At 46.3% G+C, this 22,682-nt stretch overlaps 1 protein-coding gene across 4 annotated transcripts in view; it reads right to left on the bottom strand.

The window, feature by feature from the left end:
* Nucleotides 1-502: 502 nt before the first annotated feature.
* The window catches only part of LOC123774831 (uncharacterized), a 29,002-nt gene continuing 6,822 nt past the window's right edge, over nucleotides 503-22,682 (bottom strand). For 2 of the 4 annotated variants that reach the window (XR_011230613.1, XR_011230615.1), the window contains exons 6-7: nucleotides 13,148-13,381; nucleotides 503-1,001 (exon numbers count right to left, since the gene is read on the bottom strand). Coding sequence is in view for 2 of the 4 variants with exons in the window: in XM_069337051.1 (XP_069193152.1) it covers nucleotides 781-1,001; nucleotides 13,259-13,381 (344 nt within the window). In the remaining 2 variants the exon portion in view is untranslated. The remainder of the gene's footprint in view (nucleotides 1,002-13,147; nucleotides 13,382-22,682) is intronic. The other 2 variants (XM_069337051.1, XM_069337052.1) reach the window with 1 other exon arrangement.

Genomic DNA, 22,682 nt, shown 5'->3' with positions numbered 1-22,682 from the left:
GTGTGTGTGTGTGTGTGTGTGTGTGTGTATATATATATATATATATATATATATATATATATATATATATATATATATATATATATATATATATATATATATATATATATATACTGTATATATATATATATATATATATATATATATATATATATATATATATATATATATATATATATATATATATATAACTGTGCTTGGGGACCCACCACCCTTAATTACCCCTACTCCAAATTAATCAACAAAAATCTGAAATTACAACCATCACACAAAAATAACCTGCACACGTAAATAACATCACATGAAACAAGAAGGTATGACAGGATGTGCAGAATACCCCCGTTGAAAAGCAGAGGTGCAACAGGAACTTCTGAGAGAAGCACACATGTGCAGTATGTGCAGTATGTGCAGTATATGCAGTATGTGCAGTATGTGTACCACCCAGGCTGTGGTACTGCACATACTGCACAAGGATGGATTGATAAATTAATATATGGACTACTGACTTTAAACACAAGTTTATTGATTTTATTAAAAAAATATATCATATATGTTACAAAAATACTTAGGAATTTTTTCTTAGAAATTATATTGTTCTGTAAAGGAAGTAAGATTGATGGGAGTCACCTCTGACTTAATTACATAAAGTTTATTGATTTTATTACAAAAATAAATCATATTTTACATAAATAATATTTTGTTTATATTTATTTTTCTGTAAAGGAAGTAAGATTGATGGGATTCACCTCTGACTCAATTACATTATCAAAAAATAGTTTATTATCTGCTATCAGACAAATAGTGCGTTATTTTCTTCTGAACCATCATGACTTGCCCTTTTCCAACAGATTCATCTTCCTTCTTGACTATCTTCAAATTATTTCTTTCTTCTTTTCTATTTGATGACTTCAAAATAATGGACGTCTTCGACCCTTCTAAGATATGATCTTTGGGAACCCTGATGAAGGTACTTGCTTCAGCAGTAAGTGGACACTGATGTGCTGAAAATGTGGAAAACATAACATATATAATAAATATATATTTCTTGCAAAAAATAAAACACCAAAATCACAGAAATTTGGAACCATAGTAGTCTGTAGACAGAGGCCACCAGGCATTACAACAATCGGTAGACAGAGACCAAGAAGGGCAATTGTGGTGCCACAATGGTTTCCAAGAATCCTAGCATAGATTATTTGAGTTAAAATTGGTTTACTTTTACCAAGGGGCCATTTGGAGGTAGGCCCACCCCAGTACCCACTGTGTGTGTATTCTTCCAAATAGTGTAGAGGTGCCATAGGCACAATCAGAGCACTGTATAAACATCAGGGGTCCGTGGTTGTTCAACGTCCTACCAGCGACTATAAGAAATATTGACGGAACAACCGTGGACATCTTCAAGAGAAAACTGGACTGTTTTCTAAGAGAAGTTCCAGATCAGCCGAGCTGTGGTGGGTATGTGGCCCTGCGGGCCGCTCTAAGCAACAGCCTGGTGGACAAAACACTCACAATTTGAGCCTTGCCTTGGGCCGGGCTTGGGAAGTAGAAGAACTCCCAGAACCCCATCAAGCAGGTGTAATGTACTCAGGTAACTAGTGCCCAGACACAGAAACTAGACACCTCTAGACACCAAACTAGACACAGACACTAGACAGAGTTCCACATAAGAGGTTGTTCTGGAAACTGGAAAATATTGGAGGAGTGACAGGTACGCTTCTAACATGGATGAAAAATTTTCTGACTGATAGAAAAATGAGGGCTGTGATCAGAGGCAATGTTTCGGACTGGAGAAATGTCACAAGTGGAGTACCACAGGGTTCAGTTCTTGCACCAGTGATGTTTATTGTCTACATAAATGATCTACCAGTTGGTATACAGAATTATATGAACATGTTTGCTGATGATGCTAAGATAATAGGAAGGATAAGAAACTTAGATGATTGTCATGCCCTTCAAGAAGACCTGGACAAAATAAGTACATGGAGCGCCACTTGGCAAATGGAATTTAATGTTAATAAATGCCATGTTATGGAATGTGGAATAGGAGAACACAGACCCCACACAACCTATATATTATGTGAGAAATCTTTAAAGAATTCTGATAAAGAAAGAGATCTAGGGGTGGTTCTAGATAGAAAACTATCACCTGAGGACCACATAAAGAATATTGTGCGAGGAGCCTATGCCACGCTTTCTAACTTCAGAATTGCTTTTAAATACATGGATGGCGATATACTAAAGAAATTGTTCACGACCTTTGTTAGGCCAAAGCTAGAATATGCAGCAGTTGTGTGGTGCCCATATCTTAAGAAGCACATCAACAAACTGGAAAAGGTGCAAAGACATGCTACTAAGTGGCTCCCAGAACTGAAGGGCAAGAGCTACGAGGAGAGGTTAGAGGCATTAAATATGCCAAAACTAGAAGACAGAAGAAAAAGAGGTGATATGATCACTACATACAAAATAGTAACAGGAATTGATAAAATGGATAGGGAAGATTTCTTGAGACCTGGAACATTAAGAACAAGAGGTCATAGATATAAACTAGCTAAACACAGATGCCGAAGAAATATAAGAAAAATTCACTTTCGCAAACAGAGTGGTAGACGGTTGGAACAAGTTAGGTGGTGGAGGCCAAGACCGTCAGTAGTTTCAAAGCGTTATATGACAAAGAGTGCTGGGAAAACGGGACACCACGAGCGTAGCTCTCATCCTGTAACTACACTTAGGTAATTACACTTAGGTAATTACCTCTACTGTAAGATAACTAGTGGGAAAATGCAAGTAATGCAATCTAACAAGTGAACAAAACAAATTAAGAGTGCGACACGTGGTAGCAACACTGCCACTATGAAAACACCCACTACTCCATCGACTGGGATAATTTTTTAGCAAGAGGAGGAGGAGAAGAATGGCTAAAAATGACCAGACTCTTCCACCAACTCGGTCAAATGCTAGAGAGGACGCAAACACAGTGGCCTCCTTACCAGAGCCTCAGATATTATCACGAAGTAAGGCATCCAGCACTTTCACTAACACGATAACATCATTTATATTTGCCAACATCCAGGGTATAAGAACACGCAAATCCAACTAAGTTCACTTTATAGATGGTCTCCTTCATGAGGCAAATGCAGTGTTTGCAGCCCTAACAGAAACCCACACAAAGGACTACCATGATGGTGAAATATGGATCTCAGAGTACAATCTTTTCATATGTGATGGAAACACCGGCTTCAGGGTGGGGTCAGCCTCTACATCAAAGACACACTCATCTGTACTGAGCTGCTAAACACCTCAAATGATATGGTGGAAGTGCTAATAATCAAAATAGAGATCCTAAATGTACTTATTGTCCTTGTATATATGTCACCGGAGGCAAACCCTCAGCGGTTTAAACACCAACTAATGAAAATAGAACACTGCTTGGAAAACCTCACAAATCCAGCTCCGATCATCATCCTGCTTGGGGACTTCAACCTACGGCACCTGAAATGGAAGCACCTGGCTAATACAGTAATATCAGAAAGAATACCAGGAAGTAGCCTAAATGAACAGGCACATGCAAATGACCTGCTACGGATGTGCGACAGGTTTGCCTTAAACAAGCAAATAGTAGAACCAACTAGGAAGGAGAACACGCTGGACCTCATTTTCACTAATAATGATGAATTGATCAGAAACATAATGATTACAAATACCTGTTACTCAGATCACAACTTAATTGAAGTTATGACAACCATGGGGAATAGATCTTCAAAACCAGTCCAGATTCCCGGTGGAGGAGATTTCAGCAAATTCAACTTCAATAATAAACAGATAAACTGGGAGCAAATAAACAAGGACTGCACAGAAATAAACTGGGAAGAACAGCTAGAAAATGCATATCTGAACCAGTGCCTGGAAAAAATAAGCTCAGTAGCACTAAAAATATGTTTAAACCGCATACCCCTAAGAAAAAAGAGGAAGAGATGCAGATTGGAACGAGAACGTCGTTCCCTATATAGGCAAAGAAAGCGAATCGCGGAACAACTTGAGAGTCGCACCCTATCTCAAGAACGGCGAAGAAGGTTATGTAGAGAAATAGAAACAATTGAACTCAAGCTACAAGAATCATACAAAACCCAGGAGAGGCAAAGAGAGCAAAAGGCCATCAGTGAAATAGAGAGGAATCCGAAATATTTTTTCTCCTATGCAAAATCAAGATCAAAAACCACATCTAGTATTGGGCCCCTGCGAAAGGGAGATGGAACTTTCACCGATGACAACAAAGAAATGAGCGAGCTACTGAGGAAGCAATACGACTGTTTTCTGCGAGCCATTAAACGCACTAAAGATTTCTAACCAAAATGAGTTTTTCATGGATATGATACCAACATCAAATCATATATCAGACGTCACCCTATCCCCACTGGATTTTGAAGAAGCCATAAACAGTATGCCTATGCACTCTGCACCAGGCCCGGATTCTTGGAACTCCATATTCATCAAAAACTGTAAAAAACCACTATCACAGGCCCTCCACATTATGTGGAGACAAAGCCTAGATACTGGCATTATCCCTGATATACTAAAAACAGCAGAGATAGCACCAATTCATAAAGGAGGAAATAAGGCAGAGGCAAAAAATTAGACCGATAGCACTAACATCGCACATCATAAAAATTTTTGAGAGTGCTAAGAAGTAAGATCACAAAATACATGGAATCACAGCATCTGCATAACCCCGGACAACATGGTTTCAGAACAGGGCGCTCTTGCCTGTCGCAGTTGCTGGACCACTATGATATGGCATTAGATGCTATGGAAGACAAACAAAATGCTGATGTAATTTACAAAGATTTCGCAAAAGCTTTTGATAAATGACCATGGTGTTATTGCACATAAAATGCGTTCAAAAGGAATTACCGGAAAAATAGGTAGATGGATCTACAATTTCCTGACTAACAGAACACAATGTGTAATAGTCAACAAAATAAAATCCAGCCCATCAACCGTGAAGAGCTCAGTCCCCCAAGGTACTGTGTTTGCTCCAGTATTTTTTCTTATCCTCATATCGGACATAGACAAGAACACAACCTATAGCACTGTATCATCCTTTGCAGATGACACTAGGATCTTCATGAGAGTAGGCAACATAGAGGACACAGCAAACCTCCAATCAGATGTAGATCAGGTCTTTCTATGGGCTACAGAAAATAATATGGTGTTTAACGAATATTAGTTCCAGCTCATGCGCTATGGACAAAATGAAAATATAAAAACTGCAACCACGTAAAAAACTCGGGCAAATCATAACATAGAACGAAAAGGCAATGTCAAGGATCTGGGTGTACTCATGTCTGAAGACTTTACCTTTAAAGAACATAATAAAGTAGCCGTCACAACTGCAAGAAAAATGACAGGTTGGATAACAAGAACTTTTCACACTAGAGATCCTATACCGATGATGATACTTTTCAAAATGCTTGTGCTCTCTAGAGTGGAGTACTGCTGCACAATGACAGCCCCTTTCAAAGCTGGAGAAATTGCTGACCTGAAGAGCGTGCAGAGAATCTTTACTGCTAGAATCTACTCAGTAAACCATCAGTAAAAATTATTACTCAGTAAAAAAAGTAACACATCTAAACTATTGGGATCGACTAAAGAGCCTAAATCTGTACTCCCTTGAGCGCAGGCGGGAGAGATACATAATAATTTACACGTGGAAAATATTAGAGGGGCTGGTCCCAAACCTGCACACAGAAATAACATCACATGAGACCAGAAGACATGGCAGGATGTGCAGAATACCCCCGTTGAAAAGCAGAGGTGCAACAGGTACTCTGAGAGAGAACTCTATCAACATCAGAGGCCTGAGACTGTTCAACACGCTTCCGCAACACATAAGGGGCATAACTGGCAAACCCCTCACAGTGTTCAAGAGAACTGGATAAGCACCTCCAAAGGATACCTGATCAACCAGGCTGTGACTCATACATCAGGCTGCGAGCAGCCGCATCCAACAGCCTGGATGATCAGTCCAGCAACCAGGAGGCCTGGTCGACGACCGAGCCGCGGGGACACTAAGCCCCGGAAGCACCTCAAGGTACTTGCCCTACCATCTACATGATTTGATGCTCTGCAAATACAGCACACATCAATTCATTGCACACTTTTATAATAATTATTTGAGAATATATAACAAGTACTTTATATTTAAATTTTTTTTTTTTATATTTGTAGCTATACAATATTTGTATCCCTGGTTTCCATACAGTATATTCTAAACAAAATATATATTAACAAAACACATCACAACAAATAGTTGACAGCTGGTAGACTGCCAAACAACAAAAAGAGCTTTGAATATATGATCAGATATTCTTGAGATGGGACAGGAACCAAAGACTCGCCAGGTCCAAAAAGCACACTTGAAGCCTCCCCAAAACCTCCATTCATTCATTCACAAACTTCTCCCAAGACCATCATGAATTAATGAATGAATGCATGATGGTCTTTCCCCCAAGACCAAATGATCCAAGGTATGATCCAAATATGGAAATATATTCCCCAAAGATCAAAATATTCAAGATATGATCAAAATATTCAATCAAAACTAGTGACATCAAATCAGCTTATAGAGTGGGTATCAAATCAACAGGAGGGTATAAATAACAGGAGAATTTGAGTTAAACTAGATAGCTGCTTCCGCAAGTCAGACCTTTTCAAATCTGCACTCTCTAGTAAATCAAATGTTTATGTGAATAAATGTCTGACCAGGTTCAGACAAAATCTCTTATTTAAACTGCGGGGTTTCTGGAAAAATTCCTCTGTAATTAAACATTGTTTTGTGGGAGACAATACAATTATAGCTAGGGGGACTGACACTGGAAAAACCTATTTTATAACAACTGAAGCTCACCTCAATTCTCCTGAATGACTGTGGGATAGCTGCTGAATAACCAGAGTTCAAATTATAACCTCATTTAACTACCAATGTGTACTTTAGCTGTGCCTTTCCTTCCAAAAGGTTTTAACTTAAAAAAAACCAGCGTTGAATGTAATGAAACGCCATTTTCTGGGTGAGACCCAGAGGCTCCCCGGAGCTTTACCGGCTGATATGCTAATGTCAGACTTTGGCATCAGTCATGTGTATGGAGTTCTAGGGCCTACCGGGGACCACGAGCCAGAACCTGGCCCCCTCAGAGAGGCAAGGGGAGCAATGGCCTATAGAAACCCCCGTGTGGTTGGAAGCATTCTATGTCTGCCATCGACCGGGTCAAGCATCCAGAAAGGTAAGCATTCCAAAACAAACCCCTATTCTGGTGAAAATTGCTACCTAAGTGAATAGAACTCTTCAACAGAAAACAAGGAAACTAGTGTGACGTCATACGTCACCGCGCCGCTGTCTGCGCAGCTCCCCCCTCCCCGGGAGGGGGAAGGGGGAGCCCCAGACCTCCCACGCCGGCTATCCACCCATCAGTTCTGAGGCTGGATGTCAAAACACGCGAAAAACGCCGACCGGAGGGAGGGAGGGTTGCCGGGGAGCCTCCGGGTCTCACCCAGAAAATGGCGTTTCATTACATTCAACGCTGGTTTTCTGGGGGGAGCCCCGTCGGCTCCCCGGAGCTAACTACCCACAGAGGAAGGTCAAAGGGACAAAACCGGGAGGCGGACACCACGCACCCTTCAAGGAGGCGAGACAACCGGCAGCAAACGCCAACCCAAGGCGCCACAGCCCCGAAAATCCCGGGAACAACACGAGAACCACAAGCAGCAAGGCCCCTGCACGAACACCAAAAATCCATGCCCGAAAGACTGCAAGGCCACGTCGCCCAGACGGCAGCGAGAGCAGCGAAGCCACGAACGCCACAGGCATGAGGGAAGAACACAGGCAGCTTAGCCGCAAGAACACGGCTGACCACCCGGGACACCATCACCCGCGAACCGGGAAGAACAGAACCGGATCAACGCAAAACGCGCTCCGGACCCAAACGCCGTGGCACGCAAACAACAGCAGAGGGCCGCCACTGAACACAAAAACGACACACCCCCGGCCCGACCAACGAAGCACCAACAAACCCTGGACCCCTCCAGAATGCAGCAGCCCCACCCCGCGCCAGAAAAGATGGAGACTGCTGCCATCAAACAACCAAAACGCTAAAACCGAAGGAGCAAGAAAACACAGCGAACCGATCCCCAGAGGCAAAGGCCCAAAGGAAAGAGCCGACGAAAAAACACACCGGAACCGAAGGGGCACTACCAACCGAGTAGAAGACAGAGCACGCTGACCAGAGACCAGGATGGTGCAAGCGGCGCACGAACAGGCCGGAGGTGAAATGACGCACAAGACAACTGACTAACGGTGCAGAAGCAACACCAAGACCGAAAGCAAGCTGAAGCGGCTCCGCCTGCGCCGCACGAAAAAGAGGCGACAGTATGTGGCAAGACGACGGCCCCCAACCCCCACTAGAAAACCAAGCCGAGAGTAAACCAAGCTAACAAGAGGAACCACCTAAGAAGGGACAGGAAAAGGAAGGACCGCCAAAATACCCCATACTGCCGCCAAGAGAAGCACGCAGGTGGGACACCAACCACGAAGCCACCCGACCACCAACCGGAGGCGAGACCACGAGGCAGAACATAAGCAGCCCCGACAAGGCCCCCCCGAGCCCAGGAAAAAGGCGGAGCCGCGAGAAGATCTCGGGCGCGACCACCGAAACCCAGGCGGCACAAGGAGATGGAACGTCTGCCGAACAGAAAAAACTCCCCGAAGCATGCAAGCCCGCCAGGAGTTCAGAAACGACGGGTCCGACGCGAGACATCGCAAGAACCCCCCCCCCCCCAAAAAAAATAAAACAACAACAACCGGCAGGGCAAGATAGAAAAACCAAAGAAGGCGGAAGGGTCGCCGCCAGAACAGGACCCGAACCAAGGGGCACGAACAACTGCAACAGACCGAGACAAAGAAGCACATCACAGGACACAGGCTGACCAACGCCTAAGAACACACGCAGAACATCCCTGCTGCAGAAGAGGCAGGAGGAAAGAGCAGAAGCACAAAAAAAAAAAAAAAACCAGGAGAACAACCAGGGGTGGACAATCAGGCAGGGACAAAAACCCCACGCAATCCCCAGGCACAAAACGGCAGCAAAGTGCCACTCCACAACCGGACACAGGAACAAGGACACGCCACCGTGAAACACGGTACCAATGCACACGTGCAGCAGCAGCAGCAACAGGCACCACTGCAACATGCAACATGTAAATAGCAACTCCCCTCTGCAAAGGCAGAGAACGGAGCAGGCAGACCCCAGACAGGGCCAACGGAGACACGACAAAACCCTGCAGGCCCAGAAACCTGCACCAGGTGACCGACGGCGGAGAAACCCCGCTCGATACCTGCTGGATGAGGTACTGGGAGCTCTTTTACACCTCAAGCCCGGCCCAAGGTCAGGCCAGACCGGCCAGAGGATGGCCCACCAGGCAGCTGCTAGGAGCAGTCCACCGGCCCACATACCCCCACAACCAGGACGGGCCGGAACTGCCATACGAAAACAGGCCAGTGCGCCCTGGAAGTCCACGGACGAACCAGCAAGAAGGCTTATGCTCGCAAGTAGGTCGTGTAACAAGCACAGACCACTGATGGTAATACAGTGTTCCCCAAAAGTGCCAATAGCACCACTGCACTCCACTGGTACTATCCCGCAAGTTCTACCAGATAGGCGGGACCCAAGAGCCAGAGCTCAAATCCTGCAAGCACAGCCAGGAGCCTCACCAGGTGAGTACAGAACCAACCCTACAACCCCCACACCTCACAACATTAAAAAAGGAGGGTCCCCTGAATGACTCCAGCATAGGTTGGACATGCACATGAGGGGGACAGGAAGGGGTGATAAAGGGACAGTCACTGGTGTGCGAACGGTCTCAGTCGTACAAAATTATACCTAAATAAAGACAGGTATAGAAACACCGCCGCATCCAGCGCCCGGCCAAAAGACGCCAGACCGCAGAAACTCACCTGGCGAATGGTGGCTCGAACTTGACACGACTCAACCGCGCCCAGAAGAACTTGGGAGCACTGCCAGGTGAAGACGCCAGAGCCGGACCCTGCCGGACCCGCAGGAGAACAGGGAGAGGCGAAGGAGGCGGTCCACACCCATGACACAGGGAAAACCGCGGTGTCCTCCCCACAACTGGGAACCAGGACACCCCCGGCGCAAAGGGGCACATACCGCAGCCAGGGAGAAGAACGAGAGGCGAAGCACTGTAGCAAAAAAGGGCGCAAAACCCCAGCACTGAACCACCGCCCAGACCAAAACAAACTCCACGGCGCATGCGCATAACACGCTGACCGAACCGCACACCCTCCCTGCGGGAAGGCGCCAGCCAGGACTATTGCACGAGAAAAGGAGCCAAAAGAGGAAGCAGGAACAATAAAACCGGCCAAAGAAGCCAAGAGCCCAAAAAAAGGGAACCCAAACGGGCGACAAGTAGCCCAACCGGGCGACAAGTAGCCCAACCGGGCGACAAGTAGCCCAACAGGGCGACAAGTAGCCCAACAGGGCGACAAGTAGCCCAACAGGGCGACAAGTAGCCCAACAGGGCGACAAGTAGCCCAACAGGGCGACAAGTAGCCCAACAGGGCGACAAGTACTAGGAGCCGACAGACGTTCCAATAATGCGGGAAGTAGCGAAAAACCTTCCCGTACCCTCGAGAACACAGAAGCCAACACTAGTCCCGAAGGCACACGAAGGCGCAGGCGCACCCGAGATCAGAAGTCACGCAGAACCCCATCGAACGGGGAAAATGACAAAAACACCGTCCCAAAAAGCGGGGGAGGAAACATCCACCCACAGGACGGAACCAACCGACTCAAAGGCCAAGGAACCGAGCCCGGGGAGGGGCCGACGTCCAACAGCACGTACGGCGAATGGGGAGGAAAGACCCCACTCCGCGTAACCACAAGCCCCGCCTAGAGGGGGATAAAACCCCCCACGGGGTCTAACGGGGCCAAGGCCCCCCCAAGTCAGCCCCTCCCCAGCCCCGGGAACCTACACGACAGGCCCCGGGGCCGAGCCGTTCCCCCAAAGCCCCGGCCGTACCAGAAAACTGGGGCAGCCGTGAAAACACTAAGGAAGGGAGCCCACTGGCAGACTCATACAACACGGCTGGAGGAACAGGCCCAAATGCCCCCGTCACTACCCCGGAAGGGGAATTCCCCGAGACCGCCCGAGTCTCAACACCACCAAACACCCCGCCCTGAACCTACAGACGGTAAGGAACCGGATGCAGGCAGGAAGGGTGAACCAGGGGAAAGACAAGGGGGCGTGGATGGAACCGAAGCAACCAACACCCCCAAGTCCCAAAACGAAATACAACGGGGCAGCCCCGGGGCTCCCGGGGAGGAAACCACGAGAACGTTGCCACCACCAAGGCTCAAGTGCAACGCCCCTGCTGCCCGCACCCACTTTGTTAGCACAACTGGGGAACCGAGCCACAACGAGCAACCAAACTCGCAGGACACCGGGTCGAAGGTGTCACCGACCCCACAGGCAGCAGACGGAGGCAAAACAGAGAGTCACCCAGAGACAAAAGGTGAGAGCAACCCTCAAACTCGCTGGAAGCGAGGGGGGGGGCTCTGGGGTCACATCCATCGGACCCGCGCGCCCCCAGGGGTTTCCCAGGGTCCCGAGCGTTTACTTTAAGAGGACTCGCGCTCAGGTAATCCCAGGCAGGGTACTGCTAACCGGCACCCAAGCTACCAAACAACTTTCTAAGAGCTGAACCCCCGGGACGTGTACACTCACGGGGACCTAGCAGGGGGTACCACCAGAAATACTCAGAACACAAGGGACACAAGGGGCAAGAACAAAGGCAGACCCCCCCACCAGGTATATAAACAAAAGAAAAAGAAAACCCCGCAAGAGGACAGCGTACCCAAGCGGAACAGAGCCGGCCGCTATGATTGGTAAAGACAAGCTGCACAGTACCCCGCGCCCCACCAGTGCAAACACTGCCCCTTACTCGAAGGCGAACAAGGGAGACAGAACACCCGAGCACACAAAGAGCGGCCGAAAACCAAGCAGTAAACGGCCAAGCAGGGGCAGGACCCAAGGAACTTGTGGAAGGTGGCCCCAAGCCCCAAGGGCAGTACTTACAGGGCACCTAGGGAAGGGAACCCTAGGCGCATGCAGCCCGAGTACTGAAGAATCACACCCGGCTCACGCACCACCTAGAAAACAGACACCACACTCTAGGTACAGTGCTGAAACAACCACTGGAGCCGGAGCACATAACCATTGCCTATAGCATCAGCCGAAGAACTGATGGGTGGATAGCCGGCGTGGGAGGTCTGGGGCTCCCCCTTCCCCCTCCCGGGGAGGGGGGAGCTGCGCAGACAGCGGCGCGGTGACGTATGACGTCACACTAGTTTCCTTGTTTTCTGTTGAAGAGTTCTATTCACTAGTTCGGCTTAGGTAGCAATTTTCACCAGAATAGGGGTTTGTTTTGGAATGCTTACCTTTCTGGATGCTTCACCCGGTCGATGGCAGACATAGAATGCTTCCAACCACACGGGGGTTTCTATAGGCCATTGCTCCCCTTGCCTCTCTGAAGGGGCCAGGTTCTGGCTCGTGGTCCCCGGTAGGCCCTAGAACTCCATACACATGACTGATGCCAAAGTCTGACATTAGCATATCAGCCGGTAAAGCTCCGGGGAGCCGACGGGGCTCCCCCCAGAAAAAAAATGGGTCTTCTTTATTATTGTCTCTTTTTTTTCTTTTTTTACTTCCTTGTTCCACAGTACACTGGCTTTGCCTGTGTCCTCTAGTATAAACTTTATCATCCAGTGTACCTGAGTGTATCTCAATTTAATCTACCACATTTTGTTTTAGTGTTTTAGTGTAACTTTAATATTAAACTATAGTGTACTTATTATATTATAGTAAGTAAGCTATTCATTTTATAGATTTCATAATTGCTTTTTGACTTTTATTGGTCATCCATTGTTATTAATTATTCTAGTTCATTTTTACTTTAAGTTCCAATAAGTTTTCATTACTTAAATTACCATTAAGTTTATATTACTTTACAATTTTTAAATCTTTAAAATTTATAACTAAAACTGGACAAACTGCAGGAATGGCCCAAGAATATATTCACCAGTTGATTGATAGTTGAAACACGGGACCATAGAGCCAATCCTCAACCCCTGCAAACACAACTAGGTGAGTACAAGTTTTGCTTAGAAATCGAAGAATGAGTTTTGATTACTTGTCACAGTTGTATCTTGAGAAAGTCGGTGTTTCTTCATTTTTTTCAAGGACTTATCCTCTTGCTCTACATTCTTGTCTTTCACTTCCCTGATCTTCCTATTTTGATTTTCCTGAATGTGAACTGAAAATAAGGAAAACCTGAATAAAATATATATCCTCATTAAACAAAAATTGTTTCTCTACAGCTGCAGCTACAGATAACACACAGCCACTCTACTTGAATTAATGCACATGCTACACACACAAACACAATACTTCAAATCTACAAAAGTGACAGCAGAGAAGACCCACTCAATTATAGACCTGTATCATTGACAAGTGTAATAGTCAAAATATTGGAAAAAGTAACAAAAACTAAATGGGTAGAACACTGGGGGAGAAATGATATAATATCAGACAGACAGTATGGTTTTTGATCTAGAAGATCCGGTGTATCGAATTTACTCGGTTTCTATGATCGAGCAACAGAGATTTTACAGGAAAGAGATGGTTGGGTTGACTGCATCTATCTGGACCTAAAAAACGCTTTTGATAGAGTTCCACATAAAGAGGTTGTTCCGGAAACTGGAAAATATTGGAGGGGTGACAGGTAAGCTTCTAACATGGATGAAAACTTTTCTGACTTACAGGAAAATGAGGGCAGTAATCAGAGGCAATGTATCAGACTGGAGAAATGTTACAAGTGGAGTACCACAGGTACATAAACCTGTGGTACATAAACCTGTCTACATAAACAATCTACCAGATGAAATACAGAATTATATGAACATGTTTGCTGATGATGCTAAGATAATAGGAAGAACAAGAAACTTAGATGATTGGCATGCCCTTCAAGATGACCTGGACAAAATAAGTGTATGGAGCACCACTTGGCAAATGGAATTTAATGTGAATAAATGTCATGTTATGGAATGTGGAATAGGAGAACATAGACCCCACACAACCTATAAATTATGTGAGAAATCCTTAAAAAATTCTGATAAAAAAAGAGAGATCTAGGGATGGTTCTAGATAGAAAAGTATCACCTGAGGACCACATAAAGAATGTTGTGCGAGGAGCCTATGCTACTTTTTCTAACTTCATAATTGCTTTTAAATACATGGATGGTAAAATACTAAAGAAATATTTCTATATAAATGTACAAAAAAATATTTCTTAATGTTAATCCGGATCTGAAATTCTTCCTGGCCATGTAATAGAACCCCAATAAATCAATATGAAAATATATTTAAAAATTCTTTGATAAACGGATGAGACTTTGTTGGGTAAAGAAGGCATGAACTTCAGGTTCATGCTTGTTCAACATTTCTCTTGTTAACAAGAGAAATGTTGAACAAGAATACTTGCATAATAGACAAAACCCAAGATTCAAGAAGATTACAAATTCTTGAGGCAATTCACATAAGAATAGAGCGACCTACCATGAACACCCAAATCACGGAACTATTTACTCTACCCACCATGAGAGTAAGGACAAGACAAGAACATATCGATGCCAACACAGAAGACAATGTCCAACATAACAGGCCAATTACACTGGATTAATCTTTGTGTTTAGATAGGAGATGCCTCGTATGGGCCAATAAGCCTTCTGCAGCCCCTATGTTTATCCCTTATGTATCCCCCCATGTTTTCACCTTCATTGTATTATCACCTGACCTAATGCGGGTATAAAATCAACTAGTATTATAAGATCTGTTCACTTGAGAATGAACCATGGAGGTTCGAAACGTCGTGCAAATTATACAAATAAGTGTAATACACTCTATAGTAAATCACTTCTTTTCTTCACCTTAAAAGTACGAAAATGAGTTTTGGAGAACTCCTATTTCAATTAAGCCCTGATGCTAAGAAAATAGTTAGAGGGATAGAAGCCCTAAACCAGAAAATAATAAATACAGAATATGCGGTCATATTCAATGATATATATATATATATATATATATATATATATATATATATATATATATATATATATATATATATATATATATATATATATATATATGTCGTACCTAATAGCCAGAACGCACTTCTCAGCCTACTATGCAAGGCCCGATTTGCCTAATAAGCCAAGTTTTCATGAATTAATTGTTTTTCGTCTACCTAACCTAACCTAACCTAACCTAACTTTTTCGGCTACCTAACCTAACCTAACCTATAAAGATAGGTTAGGTTAGGTTAGGTAGGGTTGGTTAGGTTCGGTCATATATCTACGTTAATTTTAACTCCAATAAAAAAAAATTGACCTCATACATAATGAAATGGGTAGCTTTATCATTTCATAAGAAAAAAATTAAAGAAAATATATTAATTCAGGAAAATTTGGCTTATTAGGCAAATCGGGCCTTGCATAGTAGGCTGAGAAGTGAGTTCTGGCTACTAGGTACGACATATATATATATATATATATATATATATATATATATATATATATATATATATATATATATATATATATATATATATATATATATATATATATATATATATATATATATATATGTATATATATATATATATATATATATATATATATATATATATATATATATATATATATATATATATATATATATATATAAACAAACGGACCCAGTCCATGGAACTCACTCCCTATTGAATTTAAAAGCTGTCCAACTTTTGCGTCATTCATAAACAATACAAAAAAGTACCTAATTTCATCTTCATAGTTTTTTACATTTTGCTTTAACCCTTAAAGTGCGCATCACTTCATATGAAGTGTAAATCGTTTTACCAGTCAACTGCGCTTCACTTCATATGAAGTGTATGGGTACCGCGCACGATTTGAATGGCCCGCGGTGTAGCTGGGGGTCCCATACGCTGCCCAGGGGCTCTAGTAAACAGCGGCCATTTTGAAAAAAAATCCCGCTCACGGTCCGAAGGCATGGGAGGCCTCAGTTTAGCGAGAGTCACCATGGCGAGCGCACGGTCAAACGCCTCACGGGCACGCACCACTCAGTCCCTCACCCCAGAGCAAATAGCCCACGAATTATTCTCTGAAGGTGAAGAAAGTGTGTTTGACGATTCAGACAACGATGAGGATTATACACAGTTGTCGGGTGATAGTAGCAGCAGCAGTGAAAGTAAGAATGACCGCCATGCCATGGCGAGGCCTATACGCTCACCGATGCCTCCTCGCCCAGTTTCTACCCCAATTCTACCACGACCTCACAGTTCCTGTGGATATTTTCTGTTTGAGGGTGACAAGTCAGAGGGAGGTGACTCCTTTTCTGGGTTTAGTGACTCAGATCAAAGTTTTATTGAGCCTGTGGCTGGTACCAGTGGTGTAACTGGGCGAGAAATTGTCGCGTCAGCAGCATCTCGCCCGGCCAAGCGCCACCGCATGGCACCACATGAGGGACCAAGACCCTCGTGTTCACGTGCACCCACCTCACGTGCACCCACCTCACGTGCACCCACCTCACGTGCACGTAGCCGCCGTGCTTCTCGCAGACGGTATTCAGCTCCTGGTCGCCGGTATGCATCGCTTCCTCGCCGTCCTTCCTCTGCATCTCGCAGGACGCCTGGTATACTTGAGTGGAGTGATGGTGACGATTTTATTCCTAATATTCCTCACTTTGACGATAAAGATGTAGGGATTACAAACCTTTTCCCTAATCAAGGTGAGGACATGGCTGAGATGGAATATTTTACAGCATTCTATGATGAACCACTCATGGAATACATTGTACACCAAACGAACCTGCATGCTGCTTACCTGATTGAGAGGGAAATCACAGAATTTTCACGACTGCAGCGTTGGAAAAATACCAGTGGCGGAAATGTACAGTGCTTCCTCAGACTAACGAACCCCGCTCTATCGAATTCCCGGAAGAGCCGAACAAATTGAATTCGGCACCAAATGTTCAGTGGAACATACAAATGTTCGATTAAGTGAGGAATGTTCGTCCAAGCGGTCACCGAGGCCGAGCGTCAGAGCTGGCTGTCATCAACTATGATTCGCCAGAGTGTAAACAGTTATGTAGTGTTTTATTATCCCTACGCATTGTTTCTAGGGAGAAATGGTGATAAAAATGGTGATAAAATGGTGTCAGGGGGGCATTGGTGAGAGTTGTTGTCAGGAGGCAACATGTGCTCCCCCGCTTCCACCCTCCTTCCTGCACCTGACCACAGAGACCACCCACTACCTCACTCTCCTCTCATCGTCAGATGCCAAGAGTCAATTTAATGATAATTATCGCATTATCTACACTGAAAATAGCCTTTTTATTAGAAAAATGTCATATTGGAGAAATAATAATGGTGAAAATTGTAATATATACAGTACATATTTTAAACAGTTTGAACACATTTCCTTTTCACAGAATTTTTAATACAATTGGGGTGTAGATAACAGCTGGCATTGTGTGGCCGGCCGGTCGCTCCCTGAGCCATTGGGGGGTGGGGGGTGGGAGGGGGGAGGTTGTTTCCTGGATCCCTCCCTCCCTCCTCTAACAGCCTACGTACTGTACTAATATCTATTTAGAATAAATTTTGAGTAGGCCAATAAAACAAGCACAGGTCGTGTGAACGTTAGGCCTTGGTGAGGTGGCTGGCATCATTTGTGGTGGTGTCAGGGGAGGCAGGCGGTGTCAGGGGAGGCAGGTGGTGTCAGGGGAGGCAGGCGGTGTCAGGGGACGCAGGCGGTGTCAGGGGAGGCAGGTGGTGTCAGGGGAGGCAGGCGGTGTCAGGGGAGGCAGGCGGTGTCAGGGGAGGCAGGCGGTGTCAGGGGAGGCAGGCGGTGTCAGGGAAGGCAGGTGGTGTCAGGGGAGGCAGGTGGTGTCAGGGGAGGCAGGCGGTGTCATGGGAGGCAGGTGGGGTCAGGGGAGGCAGGTTGTGTCAGGGGAGGCAGGCGGTGTCAGGGGAAGCAGGCGGTGTCAGGGGAGGCAGGTGGGGTCAGGGGAGGCAGGTGGTGTCAGGGGAGGCAGGCGGTGTCAGGGGAGGCAGGCGGTGTCAGGGGAGGCAGGCGGTGTCAGGGGAGGCAGGTGGGGTCAGGGGAGGCAGGTGGTGTCAGGGGAGGCACATGGGGTCAGGGGAGGCAGGTGGTGTCAAGGGAGGCAGGTGGGGTCAGGGGAGGCAAGTGGGGTCAGGGGAGGCAGGTGGGGTCAGGGGAGGCAGGTGGGGTCAGGGGAGGCAGGTGGGGTCAGGGGAGGCAGGTGGTGTCATGGGAGGCAGGTGGGGTCAGGTGAGGCAGGTGGTGTCAGGGGAGGCAGGTGGTGTCAGGGGAGGCAGGTGGTGTCAGGGGAGGCAGGTGGGGTCAAGGGAGGCAGGCGGTGTCAGGGGAGGCAGGTGGGGTCAGGGGAGGCAGGCGGTGTCAGGGGAGGCAGGTGGGGTCAGGGGAGGCAGGCGGTGTCAGGGGAGGCAGGTGGGGTCAGGGTAGGCAGGTGGGATCAGGGTAGGCAGGTGGGGTCAGGGGAGGCAGGTGGTGTCAGGGGAGACAGGCGGTGTCAGGGGAGGCAGGTGGGGTCAGGGGAGGCAGGCGGTGTCAGGGGAGGCAGGTGGGGTCAGGGGAGGCAGGCGGTGTCAGGGGAGGCAGGTGGGGTCAGGGTAGGCAGGTGGGATCAGGGTAGGCAGGTGGGGTCAGGGGAGGCAGGTGGGGTCAGGGGAGGCAGGTGGGGTCAGGGGAGGCAGGTGGGGTCAGGGGAGGCAGGTGGTGGAAAGAGGCAGGTGGGGTCAGTGGTGGAAGGTGTTGTCAGGGGAGGTGGAAGTGGAGAGAGAAGGGTGGTGACCACGCATGGCTGCCAAACCTCTCATTCATACTCTATTATAAATCTCAATCTTAGCTGTAAAATATTTATGCCAAAATATGTTAATTTTCGTGTATTAATATACATTATTAATCATTAACACGTTTTATTGTTTCCTGAAGAAAACAATAGCTGACTTGGCATTGTGGTGTGTATGGCCGGGTACCTGGGGGGTGGGCGGGTCCTGGAGGTGTGAGAGGAGACCTGTCAACCCATCATTTTTTTTGTCAGGCGAGTTGAGACGCTTCCAAGCCTGCTGCTTCAATACACGGTGTGGGTGGTGTGGTATGGTTTGGGTGGTGTGGTGTGGTTTGGGTGTGGGTGGGTTGGTGTGGGTGGTGTGGTTAGGTGTGGGTGGTGTGGTTGGGTGTGGGGGGATGATGTGGGGTGTGTGGGGGATGATGTGGGTGGTGGTGTGGGGTGTGTGGGTGGTGGTGTGGGGAGTGTGGGTGGTGGGGGCGAATGGTGTTAGTGGTGTTGGGGATGGTGTGGGGGTGTGGGGGATGGTGTGGGGGATGGTGTGGGTGGTGTGGGGGATGGTGTGGGTGGTGTGGGGGATGGTATGGGTGGTGTGGGGGATGGTGTGGATGGTGTGGGGGATGATGTGGGTGGTGTGGGTGGTGGTGTGGGTGGTGGTGTGGGGGATGGTGTGGGTGGTGGTGTGGGGTGTGTGGGTGGTGGTGTGGGGTGTGTGGGTGGTGGTGTGGGGAGTGTGGGTGGTGGGGGCGAATGGTGTTAGTGGTGTGGGGGATGGTGTGGGTGGTGTGGAGGATGGTGTGGATGGTGTGGGGGATGGTGTGGGTGGTGTGGGGGATGGTGTGGGTGGTGTGGGGGATGGTGTGGGTGGTGGTGTGGGTGGTGTGGGGGATGGTGTGGGTGGTGTGGGGGATGGTGGGGGGGATGGTGTGGGTGGTGTGGGGGATGGTGTGGGTGGTGTGGGGGATGGTGTGGGTGGTGTGGGGGATGGTGTGGGGGATGGTGTGGGTGGTGTGGGGGATGGTATGGGTGGTGTGGGGGTGGTGTGGGGGATGGTGTGGGTGGTGTGGGGGATGGTGTGGGTGGTGTGGAGGATGGTGTGGGGATGGTGTGGGTGGTGTGGGTGGTGTGGAGGATGGTGTGGGGATGGTGTGGGTGGTGTGGGGGATGGTATGGGTGGTGTGGGGATGGTATGGGTGGTGTGGAGGATGGTGTGGGTGGTGTGGGTGGTGTGGAGGATGGTGTGGGTGGTGTGGAGGATGGTGTGGGTGGTGTGGAGGATGGTGTGGGTGGTGTGGAGGATGGTGTGGGTGGTGTGGAGGATGGTGTGGGTGGTGTGGAGGATGGTGTGAGTGGGGTGGGGGATGGTGATTCTCGCATCTCAGATTATTATTGACACCAAAAGAGCATGAAAGATATTATAATGAAGCACCATACAACAAAGAAACAAACTAATGTGTCCTGGCATATGTTTAAAAAAAAAAAAAATAAGAAGGTTGTTGGGGCCGGACGGATGGAACGAATTCCGCACTGGAACGAATCGGCTTCGCCCCATATAGTTCGTTCAAGTGAGGACACACTGTATGTGTTTTTGGCACTCTGTTTGTTGATGAAGCACTGTCACAAACATGCAATAAATGACTATTGGAGCAAGGACAAGACAATACCAACACCTTTATTCGGGAAATATATGTCACGAGACAGGTTTCAGATACTCCTCAGGTGTCTACATTTTGGAAGTGTTCAGGACCGAACACCTGATGATAGACTGTGGCGAGTGAGGCACTACATGAACGATGTTATTGGAAAATTCAGAGATTTTTACGTACCAGCACAGAAGCTGGTGGTTGATGAATCTCTCATACTTTTCAAGGGACGTGTTCCATTCAAACAGTACATTCCCTCAAAACGAAACCGATTTGGCCTGAAATTTTTTGTTCTTTGTGATTGTGAGACAGGATACGTGTTACACATGATTCTGTACTCGGCTAGTGATGTAGACATTCCCGGTAACGACGAACATGGATTCTCGGGGAGTGTAGTGAAGACCATCATGGCTCCGTGGATGAACAAGGGACACATTTTATACACAGATAATTACTATACAAGTCCCTTGCTAGCTCGGTTCTTGCTAGAAAATAGAACCGGATTGGTTGGTACAGTAAAGCCACAACGAAGGGAAATGCCTGTGTTTGACAACGACATTGCAGTTGGTGAGTGTCAGAGAAGGAAAAGTGATAACATTCTGTCAGTTCGGTGGAAAGACAAAAGAGAGGTGAACTTGTTGACAACAATTCATGATGGAACAATGGTGAACAGTGGGAAAGTGAGCCATAAAACAAACGCACCACTATATAAGCCAGACTGTGTTTTAGACTATAATATCAACATGCGGTTGATTGATAAATCAGACATGATGATTGGCACTGCAGAGTGTGTGCGGAAGACATGTAGGTGGACGAAAAAAGTGTTCTTCCATCTTGTGGACATGAGCATGCTGAACTGTTTCAACATGTACCTTGTGAGAACTGGACGTAAGCCCACTTTCCGTGACTTTGTATTTGATGCTGCAATACAGTTATTAGGAAAGTTTGCAAAAGATGTCCCAGGTATTCAGCGGCCCATCATAAACCCACTGTTGCAGCATGCTGGTACTCCACGCCTCGCTCACACTGAAGGCTTCCTAGCACACAAACTTAAGTATTTGCCACCTGGTGTGAAGCGTGCAATAGCCCAACGTGATTGCTTGGTGTGTAAAACAACGACACGTAGAGACAAGAAACGGAAGCTTGTGCAAACATGGTGTGAAACGTGTGGTATCCCATTATGTGCTGTCGACTGCTTCAATGACTACCACAGTCTAGAAATCTTATAAGTGTGCTTCAAAGTGTGTATAGCGTGTGCGAGTGTGTAAATATGTAAACATATAAGCAGATAGCGTGTGCGTGTGTGTAAATATATACAAATATAAGCAGAACATACAATATAATAGACTGTAATGACATATTATATTGCTGTAATTGAAAACATTTGTGTGCGCCTGTATATACTCAAATATGCAACAATTATTGATACAAAATATGTTCAAACAGTATTTGAAACACAATTAGTGAAAAAAAATTAGATAAAATGCGCTTAGACATTGTAAATAAATAGCGCGAAAATATATTTGTGGCAACTCTGGCTGTTTGAGGACCGCGCGCAACACCTCCCGGGCGTGTACTGCATGAGCGAACATGCAGATTGTGACGTCATCACAGAGCTTCTCGGCTCTATTGCAACAAAAGTAAGTACAATAGAATTTTTTTTTTTCCCGTGATCAGTGAACAGAACTTAACAGATTAGCAAAAAAAAAAATTTTTTTTTTTTTTCAAAATGACATGCGCCTGTGCGGATGGCAGGATATTAGACCCCGAGCATGTTAAGGGTTAAAATTGCACTGTATCTATTGCTACCCAATCTCCAAATTTTTATGTACCCAATCCGAACATCTTTACCATTGTTATCATTGCTGTCTTCTTATATGTGCTGTCAATCTGCTGTATGGTGTCTATTAATCTTGTTTAAATTACCAATCAAGCTGTCAGTGTAATCAATCAGAGCTTTAATATACCAATGGGCTTTAATATACCTACTATTCTCTCTCATCTCATTTTTTTTCTTGCAATGTCTTT

This window comes from Procambarus clarkii, chromosome 37, assembly GCF_040958095.1.
Source record: "Procambarus clarkii isolate CNS0578487 chromosome 37, FALCON_Pclarkii_2.0, whole genome shotgun sequence".
NCBI lineage: Eukaryota > Metazoa > Arthropoda > Malacostraca > Decapoda > Cambaridae > Procambarus > Procambarus clarkii.
Note: the sequence above shows the minus strand (reverse complement) of the source record. Positions and strands in the feature narration are given on the sequence as shown.